The 10,921-nt window shown below is 39.4% G+C and overlaps 1 protein-coding gene across 1 annotated transcript; it reads right to left on the reverse strand.

Annotated features, from left to right (window-relative positions):
- Positions 1–4,082: 4,082 nt before the first annotated feature.
- Positions 4,083–10,921, reverse strand: LOC146658348 (uncharacterized). The gene is made up of 3 exons (XM_085421965.1): positions 10,893–10,921; positions 10,643–10,696; positions 4,083–6,544 (listed from the first exon to the last, which is right to left on the reverse strand). The coding sequence occupies exons 2-3, from the start codon at positions 10,648–10,650 to the stop codon at positions 4,903–4,905; spliced, it is 1,650 nt and encodes a 549-aa protein (XP_085278091.1). The 5' UTR covers positions 10,651–10,696; positions 10,893–10,921; the 3' UTR covers positions 4,083–4,902.

Genomic DNA, 10,921 nt, shown 5'->3' on the forward strand with positions numbered 1-10,921 from the left:
CCCTTTCTTTCCCCAAACCCTAACCCTAATCTATAACAACTGGAGCCAAACCAGTAAATGGACCTATTCTTCTGGAGTACTCAAAGGGCTCTATACAAAGTGCCACATTCACACACTTTCTCTGAACTTAGTGCTGGCTAACCATATTCATACTCCGATGGATGCATCGGAGAGCGACTTGGGGTATCTTGCCCAAGGATACTTAGCATGCAGACTGGAGGAGCCAGGAATCAAACCACCAACCTTCCAATCAGTAGGTGACCTGCTCTACAGCCACCCCATTGGTGAGCCAACACTTGTCATTCCTTGTTGGATGCAGATTTCAGGGCTTCCTTTTGCTCCTCTGTTATAACTGTTCTCTCTTCTCAACACATGATGACACAAAGGAATCAGCAGTGACAAAGATGATGCTGAAAAGGATCCATGGATGTTAATTGGACAGTGATCTCTCTGTGCTCTCCTGAAGTCAACACTCATCTTTGTTGTTGGCTCAAATTCCTGAATGTGAGTAAAAAAACTGTCAGAGGTAACTAAAGGTCAGATTCCTTGATTTTAAATCTGTTTACTGTGCTTGAAGCCCTATGTGTCCTGCAGTCAGTTTCCTGTTAGGTCATCTCTTATGCCAAACATATAATTATGTTTCTTTTAGCTTTATATTCTCAGAAGCTCTGCTGCACTAGTTTTGGAGCAGGAGTACGCCCGAAAGCAACAAATTCAAAATAATTAACGTTTTTCAAAATGGCATAAAAGTAAAGTTTTATTCATATAGCACAAACTCACAACAGCTGTCCCATGGCGCTTTATATAGAAAAGTAAAGACGTTAAGCTGTCTGTGATGGATCTCAAAACTGGATTATAGATGGTGGACAGTTGGTGTCGTAAACCCCGCCTCTGTTCAACGATGGTCTTTCACAGTGGACGTAAATGGCTTCTTTCACTCCTCTTTCAAACCATCTGTCTTTGGCTGCATTTGAAGGCCAATTACGTCAAAGCCAGGCGACGAAGGCTGTCCCAACTCGTCGACTCCTTCAAATGCAGCCGACAAATGCGTCCTTCATTTCCCCGAATTTGAAGGATGGGTCGGGTGTGTCCTTCGTGGCCCACCATATCCCAGAATTCATAGCGCGGCCCAGCCAAATTTCAGCTCCCAACAATGGCGGCCGCTACGAAGTTTTAAAATTAGTCTTATTAATCTTTCTGAGTCACAAAATAAACTTTTAATATATTTTCAGGCGAGAAAGTAGCTGTGTAAACATCAAATATCTGCTCGGTTTATCAAGACATCGCATTTTGGCAAAAGTGTGCCGACGTTTTCAGAGACATCTGTTACCCACCCGCTCGATGTTCAGACCCCCGCTGTCTTTGATATATAAGTCACTTAGACAACCTGTTATTGTTGGGCTTTTTCAGTGTTTTATTTGTTCCGGAGTAAATCGGTTTGGCTGAGATCAAAGTTATTAGATTATTAGATAAAATAAAACGTTATTAATCCATCGGGTGGGTTCCTCCGGGATTTTCACACAGCTGAATACACGTCAAACAGAAAACTGATTAAACAGTAGTGTGAGACGGTCGAGAGTTTATGCCAGTGTCCTGTAATATTTTAGATAGCAAGGAGCAGACGGCCGAGTTTATTAAACTCCACCGACACAGCGGTGACGCAGATCTGAAGGCTAGACCGTCCAATTTCACAGCCTCGCACTTCCGGCCTTCTCGGTCTTCGAAGGATTCAGCCCACGTAGACCGCGAAGGCCGGGTCCTCCGAAGGATGCGGCCTACATTTTGGGACACAGCTTTTGTCAAACATGTGAACCTTGGCACACTCAAAGAGTGACCTTTGACATTTTTATGCAGATGGACAGCCGGGTCTTGTCTCATCTTTTCTATGTTTTCCCATGAATTGATTTTTGGTCTCTCGAGTGTCAAGGTCTAAATTTCAGAAAACAGATTTAAAATCAAGGAATTTGTCCTGTAGTGACTGACCTTTAGTGAACTTTACAGAGGCCTTTTTGTTTTTAATAAAGGCTATGTGTTTAAGAATTATACCACAGAGTCAAATACTTCTGATTTGAGACCTTAGTTTTCACAGGAGCTGAGCACTAAATGAGATAGCAAATAGACTTATTAGCTGCAACCAACAATAGCTGGAATATTTTATGTTAGCTAACTAGTGAGAGAATTGACAACTCAGAGGAAAATAAGGACACTAAAATTAAAAAATTATTTAAGGGGGATCACATGTGTACTGCTCCTGGCTGCAACAATAAGTTTTATGTTAAGAAATGATAAAGATATTAGGATGTTAAGGATATTATCACACTGTTCTCATAAACTGTTGTATTGATCATTAAAAAGTGTCCTCACTGGATTTAAGCACAGCTGGCTGCTTGTTCCCAGCTTCAGTCTATAAGAATACATTGTGGACCTGATAATAAATGATAACTGTAGCTGCCGTCATAGGCAACTCTCGCATTTAAGTTCATGTCATGAGATATTTAAGGTTGAAACAATAAGTAGTTGAAATATTAAGAAATAAATAGTAATTAATGTTTAGTTGTTTAGATTTATATGTTAAAATGTGTTATTTGTGTTATTGGTTAGTTCCGTCTGTTCTTGCTAAGAGGGCATTTTTTTGGCTGGCACACTCAGGAAGCTAATTAAGAGACGAGCCACGAGGTTTGCACGTCTACAGAAAGATAAATAAAGAGTACCTTTTTTGGACCTCCCCACGACGTAAAAATGAAAGTTTTATTCCATTTGAGTGAGGCCAATGAGGTAAATGTTTTATTTTGTTTCTTATCGTTGTATGTATATATGCGAGTGTTGTGTGACATTCAAGTGCAATTACCGTAGTGTGAAGTGTAATGTGTATTTTATTGATCCTTTTGTTGGAATGTTTCGTTACATATAATGCTTAAGGACTTTATTAAGAATATTCATTTAAGTTTGTATTTCTTTTTAGTTCTGACGGCATTGTATCGGCTGTGGTTGGACATCATTACAGGTTAAGACACGTTGGAGAATCCTCCTGTCCGAAATAAATGTCAGCTAAAACGCAAAGAACAAGTTGAGCTTTATTAAGACTCAAGGGGAGTAACAATAACTGTCCAGAAAATAGAAAAAAAAGAAAAATTTGCATATAAATGTTCTCAGCATTTAAAATAGTAATTAAAGTGTATTTTGAGTAAATATGACATTTAATTTTTTTTAACTGAACTTCAATAAATTCCTGTGTCACAGTAGAGCAATATCTTTATGTTCATGCTAATAGTCAATTTTGTGAAAGCATCGGATTATTGGCTATAAATAGTTAACTCAGTATAATATGCTTTATATAGTATCACTGGACTCAACCACACAGAAATGAAAGACACTGGGGAAAAATAAGTATTCACAGACTTTTAGTCATTTGTAATCTACACATTTTCCTAAAACTGCTTTAAAAGTACAAGCATGCATTACACACAGTGAGAAAATAAAACTTTTTTGTTTCCAAACTTATTTCCAACAAACTTTATTTGTAATCAAGAGATTAAAAAGGAACACATTCAGGTTACTTTATTTGAAGCTGTCAGTATAAAGCCAGTCTGCATTAAGTTAGCAATTCTAACTGCACAAATAAGCACAATACAACATAATGAAGGAAACGTCAGCTTGTTAGCCCATTTAACAATTAGAGTGAGCGATTTTCTGTCTTTTTTACAGATAAATATCCAAATCATGACACCAATGAAAATGAGAAAACAGACTCCAGAAAATTTACCTCAAACATAACAAATGCTCTTGCCCCCTTTTTTTTTTACACACAGTCACAGTCTGTCTCCCAGTTCAGTTTTCAGTCGATCATTGTTCCAACATATATTAGATTATAATACTCAACACATTCCACTGTCTGACCCCTAATGAATGTGACCTTTTGGACATTAAAAATCGAGGCGCTCGTGCTTCATATATTAAATCCTCCATTAGGAACCTTGGTGTTACCTTTGACCCAGCTCTGACACACACGTTAAATCTTTGGTTCGCTCTTGTTTTTACCATTGAAGAAATATCACTGAGTCCCATTGTGTCACGCTCTGAACTGGAAATGATTCTTCATGCTTTTGTTTCATCTCGCTTAGACTATTGTAATTCCTTGTTTACTTGCTTAAGTAACGCCTCCCTGGAACGACTGCAGGGTGTTCAGAATGCTGCTGCCAGGCTTCTGACAAAGCATCACAAACACTCCCATGCCACGTCCCTGCTGATTCAGCTGCACTGGCTCCCTGTCAAGTTCAGGGTCCAATTTAAGATCATAATCATGACCTATAGGGTCCTGCACGGTGTAGCTCCAACTTACTTAAGTGATCTTCTTCTTTCTTATCACCCCAGCAGGTCCCTGAGGTCTTGTGTCCAGGGGTTGCTGGTTGTCCCGCATACAAGGTTAAAAACAGAAGGTGACAGAGCATTTGTATCAGCGGCTGCCAGACTCTGGAACTCGCTCGCTTTGAGTTTGAGATCTGTGGACTCAGTCGTGTCTTTTAAAAAGCAGTTAAAAACGTATCTGTTTAAACTGCTTTTGGTTGATTTTGTTTGAGATTTTTCTGCCTCTGTAAAGCACTTTGTGATTTTATCTTGAAAGGTGCTATATAAATAACATTTTACTTTACTTACTTACATGAGTATGTTTTCTAAATTCAGTGATGACGTCTTTTGAGACAGGACTCATCAGAACATTTAGCATAATGGTCAAAGTCTGGGTTGTAGCTGCTCTCATCATCCTGAGGCCAATTACCAATGACAGAGTAAACTGATATGTTTAATTGATAACTGATTAAATCTGCAAGTGAAACATTTCCATATGCAATTTTTACAGAAAACTGTATTTTCTGTAAAACCATGAGAATGTCTCGTGATTTGAGTTTAATTCTTCATATCTGTCTGATGGGTTTTCATCTTGTTCCATAAGGTTTGCCCAAATTTTTTCATAACTGCAGGTATGTACTGCAGAGCTCCTCTGGTACCTTCATCCACTCTGCTTCTCATCTCCTCCAGTTTCTGGACCTTCTCTGTGTCTCCTTTCTCCTTCATCTTCTCACTTAATAACTCTAAGTGTACAATAGTGGACAGAGAAAAAACATTCAGAGCGATTTCCTCCAGTCTGACAACATGTTGGTAGGACTCCTCCAGCCACTGTGACTTCTCTGCTGTCAGCTGGTTCATTTCCTTTTCTAGATTTTCCAAAAGGCTGGACTTGTCCTCACTTTCTGTCTTGTTCTTGTCATACTTGTTTTTCATTTCTTCATTAGTCTTTTTGACACGACGTTTCTTGGTTACATAGATCTTCCTTTCTTTCACATGATCTGATGCAGGACACTTGTTGGTACAAACAGTGCAGCGGCCTCCTTTCATGACCTCACAGTGTTCGGGATACCAGGCCATTGTGCATCCAGGATAGTGACAGTTCTCCTCACAGACTTTACAGCTGACAGCTCCTGCATACCCAGCCAACAAGCACCACCACCCAACCTCGATATCTTCTCTAACTTTGTAGACCTCATCAATTTCTATAGTGAACTGCTTATTTGTCTTCATCTCTTCTTCGTGTTTCTTCAGAGCCTCTTGAGTCTGTTTTATTTCTGTCTGTTTTAATTCAATAAAATCTATTCTTTCTTGCAGGTTTTGAATGCAGGCTGTCAATCTGATGCGTTCATTTAACACTTCAACAGTTGTCATCAGTTTCTGAGGTTCAATATTTTCCAGGAATTCTGAGAATTCACTCATTCCTCCCTCTGATACTCTCCATGCGTTATGCAAACCCACCTTGTCTTTCTTTTTTCTCTCTTTTTCCTGTTGGTTATTGAACAGGAAGCAAACTGGCTCATCCTCTATTCTGGCACATTTTATTTTTGCAGCTTCAAGAGCTTCAAGAGCATTTTCAGGTGTTACACCATCTGAGTGTGTGATCAGGGCCACAATGTTTTTCTCCAGGTTTTTTCCAAACAGAGAAATGACTGAATCAAAGATGTACCTCAATCGATCACTCAGTCGATTATCACTCGCCTTCATCACTAGACCCACTGCATGAACTTCATGGACTCCGTCATCTGATCGAAACAAGTCCAATAATCTTTCACTAACAATGACATCATGCTCAGTCCCTCTGGTGTCTCCATATCCAGGCGTGTCGATGATGGTCAGAGAGTAGGGCAGAGTTTCATCTTCAAAACCAAAGATCTCGTACATGATCACATCTGATGTCTGACTTTCTGATTGACTTTTCTCCTCCTCCTCTACGATCTTAAACCAGACTTCATCCTCCCACTTCACTCCCATCGTGTAGTTGACCAAAGCATTGATCAGAGTAGATTTTCCTGCTCCTGTTTCACCCACAAGTAAGATGGTTTTATTTGTCTTTTTTTGATTTTTTTCACCAACAGTCATTTTTGTCAGCGTTCCAAACATTTTTTTCTTTGGGTTTAGCTGGTAAACAGGAGGAGGTCCTGAACTGATAAGAACACTTTTGAGGATGGTGTTCTTGTATTTTGAAGACATATCCCTGGTCCTGAGAAGCAAAAATAAAAATTTGTTAAGTTTCGGTTTTTTGCCAGACATTTAAGATAAGTAGGCATGTTTCAACATACAGACACATAAATCATAAATGCCAACCCAGTTTTGCAACCTGTTAACCCTTTAAACCCGGTCGGAGTGGGCACGCTCCGTTTTGCGTAACTATTTCTAAATCCCGGTAGCACTGCAACCACGTGAGCTAGCGCAATAATTTTTTTGCATATGAAACCGGAGGAGTTGTACTTACATCTTAGCTTGTCCTCGGTCACAGTTTCCTTCCACATATAGCTTTGCAAAAACTGCATAAAAAGCACTTGCAGCAACTAAAACATAATATTCCAGAAACACGCTTTGCCGATCCGATCAGCTGTTCGTAACACTTCCTACGTCCATCAGCGCGAACTATCGCATGTCCGCCGTGACCTGCCCGAAACCGGAAGTGACGTCATTTCGTGGAAAATTTCGCTTTTTGCCTTCAGGGCCTTATGAGCCTACACTGGTGTTTTTAAAAGTCAAGTTTGACTTCATGCTTTTCTGTGTCGTTTCTGGGATGCTTAGGACTCATATTGCACTGCTGGAAATAGTTTATTTTGATGCACATGCTGGGTTGGTTTTTTTTGCAAATTTGCATCACACTGATCCATGCTGCTCAATTCACATCAGCTCACACACACTTTCTACCTGCAGAGGAAACACAAATCATTCATGTGCACATCAACTGAAATCCTCCTTTCCATCATGTGTGCTGTCCAAATATCAGCAAATAGCAGAGTTAAAGATGCTAAGATTTTCGCTGTGAGTGACCAAGAGAGACAATTAGAATTGAGTATATCAGACGGACAGCTAAGGTCAAACACTTTGGACAGAGAGACATCTGGGCTTTGACTTAAATCATGACTGTTTATTAACAGAAATCAATAACTGTTATTTGGCATTATTATATATAAATTGTTAGATTATAATATTATTTTATGCCATGTTATACCCCTAATTAAAGATTGTGAATTATTATGTAGTTTTAGTTTGCATTATTCTCCTGAATTAGAAGAAGCTGATAACTATTGCATTTGTTAAACTGATTTGCGTTACATTAGACTGCTGATTTATTGTGGATGAATGATATTGTTTTATGATGTTATAAGAAATACTGTTCACAGAAAGTCATCGCCTTATTTGCCTGATTAGAAGAGAACATGCTGGAGTTTTCTGCCCCATCTCAGCAGGAGCAGATAAACAGGGAGCCAAGGTCGTAGCTTAGGCGCCGTGTGAGAGAAAGCATGTGAATGTTTAGGCTTTTATGATTAGGTGGGGGCACCAGAGGCTATAAGAGTTTGATCAATGCTCCACCATTTTGAGATCTGAGGCTGTCTGCATACAGTGTCCATCTCCCACGTGTGTGATCATTAAAATCATCGTTTGACTCAACCCGGCCGGACCAGTGTTGTTATTATGGTTTTTCCTCTTGTCTCCATCCCCAATATTTGAATCTGTAACAAACTATACCATTTTTTTATATCAACACCTTTTTAAACATATTTTAAAAATTATACTCTGAGAGCAAGCCACACATGGTAAGCTCTTCACCTCACCACTAGTTGCTTCACTTTAGTTTACTTTGCAGTCACTACTTTAAATATATTTTACTAATTGTCTAATATGTTTCTTTATTCATTTTTTTTTCATCATGTGTTGATATCTGTGATGCTGATGTGTGAGATTTGTTGTGTGCACTCCATATATGGAGTTATTTTAGTTGATTTTATGAGTTTAGTTTATATCAACACTGCAAAGTCAAAGTTCTGTTTTATGTTATACACCTTTCTTTGTTTGAGTTACCTGGGGCTTGGCTTCTCCTTCCCAGTTGGCAAAAGGTGTGGCAAAGGACTTGGGGATCGGAACTACTGCCGACAACCTCGTTGGACTAAACCACATCCTTCATTGCCTGGAGGGTGTTTGGAGTTTGTTAAATTGTTTTGTGTTAGTTGGTTATATGGCAGCCATTTTGTTTCCCTCATGTGTCATTTTAGCAGGTCAGTTTGTCTTGTGTTTGTTTGAGGTTTTGTTAGTTGTTATTTGGAGTTTAGTTTATTTAGTTGACCTATTTTATTGGTCTGCCTGTTTAAGTTTTGGCTTTGTTAATTATTATTCCTATTTTTGGGTCATAAAACCCCAGTTTTGAATTAAACACCTGCGTCTTCTATGTCTTACTGCTTGGTCTCTGACAACTACGTTCATCAGTGTTTTATTTATTTGTAACATGTTTCCTCTATCTCAACATCTGACCTCGTCTGTTGACATACCTGCTAACTGATAAGTAATTATCTGTTAATGTTCTGAGTAATTAACAGACCGATTCACATTTCATATGATATTTTTGGTTGTTCTAATTAAGTCAGAATAACAAGTGCAACAGCCTTTATGTTACTATTATGCAAAACTGGCAGTCATAGTTGCTTCCTGTTTAAGCAGATTCAACAAAAAAGGGATTTTGATGCCAAAAGAAGCCAACATGTTTAATTCAGTTTTTTACTACATCTATAAATCCACCTGCACTGTAATTATAAAGATGCCCAACCTCCAAGAGCTTTTAGAGGTCAGACACTATGATACATCTGTTTGACCATCACCAATTAATCTGACGGCAGTTACTGTGGAACAGCAGCGAGTTCAGGCTGCAGTCAGCGTGGCAGTGAGCAGGAGAGCAGCAGCACCTCTCCACAGACTGATGGAGACAGGGAATCACTATGGATTTAAATGATGATCAGTGTTTACTGCCAAGCAGCTGAGCTGTGTCAATGGAATTTGTGCAACTGTTTGATAATAATCTACCTGAAACTGATGATATTGAATGGCATGTGGCCTCCTTCAATTCGCAGTGTCTAAGAATTTGAGCTCTGTGTGGTGGCTGTAGCTCAGGTGGCAGAGCAGGTCAGCCACTAATCAGAAGGTCGGTGGTTCGATCCCAGGCTGCCTCCTGGCTGCATGCCGAATATCCTTGGGCAAGATACTAACCCGTGTTTGCCTACTGGTGGTGGTCTGGCAGCCTCGCCTCTGCCCCAGGGTGGCTGTGGCTACAATGTAGCTGCCATCACCAGTGTGTGAATGTGTGGATGACTGGATGTAGTGTGAAGCGCTTTGGGGTCCTTAGGGACTAGAAAAGTGCTATACAAATGCAGGCCATTTACCATAAAGTGGCTCCTCTTAAAACTAGAAAGGCAGCACTATTAAATCCCCACCCTGGATCACAGAAGCAGCTTTATGCGATTTAGCCATAAAACTGAGCGCCTGTGAAAAGCCACAAAACTTGAGCTTCATAAGCTCCACTTATAATGACATAGTGAAAGACACGAGAGCCACTTGTTTCTAGGGGTGGGTTTTGATTATCGATTTATCTATTAAAATTGATTCTAGCTTGGATTCTGCACAAAGACGTAAACACAAAGCACAGACCTGCGGATCAGAATCAGGGAGATGTCGCCTCTCTCACCCGACAGCACGGACACGGTCGGGGCTGAAAGCCGACAGCTCGCTGACTCTGATCTGCCGACGGGTCGAGCTTTGTGTTCACACCCTGATTTGCGCTGATTCTAAAGCTGTTGGTTTGATGTCTCTCCAAAGAATATTGACTGAACCAGCAGCAAAAGAAGATCCAAACTACGCTTCACATAAACATCCTCATGAATTCACTCTGACTTTTGCTGTTTGGTAGTAAAACAACATTTATATTTAAAAATCGATTTCAAAATGTAATGACTCGATATCACATTCAAATTAAATTTGATTTTAATCAGGAAATCAGTTTTTTTAAACCCACCCCTAACTGTATGTGATCGCTATCTGAAAACCTAAATTCTGACTATTACTTCAGGAGGAATAGCAATTTTTATGAATTCTGGACACCAGATACCTCACCTTGGCACAAGCTCATAGGTGAGGCTAAAATGCAAATACATTTACCAAAATAAAAATCAATATTGTAAGGATAAGCTCACTCAATTGTACAGTTTTACGATCAGTTTTGGTGATAATGTGCATGATGATATATTAAAACATGAAGATAACTGTATCTCTTAACTGTACTTATTGTACTTACGTTGCCATGTTGATGACAGAGATCCACACAGTGAGGTGTCAGGAAAATCTTGCTCTGGAGTAAAACAAAAAAAATTAATCCCATCTATTTCTAAAGAATTACATTTGGTAAATCTTTCTGTTCACACCGATCTGATGATTAGCAGAATAATTACAATCAGGATCTTCATTTTCAATTAGTTAAATGTTCTCTTTCTGTAATCTGTAATTTTATCTTGATCCCCTGATTCCAGCATTTCAAGTGATCTTACCTGTATTGTATCAGGAAGCTCTGTGATGC

Source organism: Rhamphochromis longiceps, linkage group LG11 (genome assembly GCF_057381845.1).
Source record: "Rhamphochromis longiceps isolate RC_006_pf linkage group LG11, R_longiceps_female_GT1.1, whole genome shotgun sequence".
Classification (NCBI taxonomy): Eukaryota; Metazoa; Chordata; class Actinopteri; order Cichliformes; family Cichlidae; genus Rhamphochromis; species Rhamphochromis longiceps.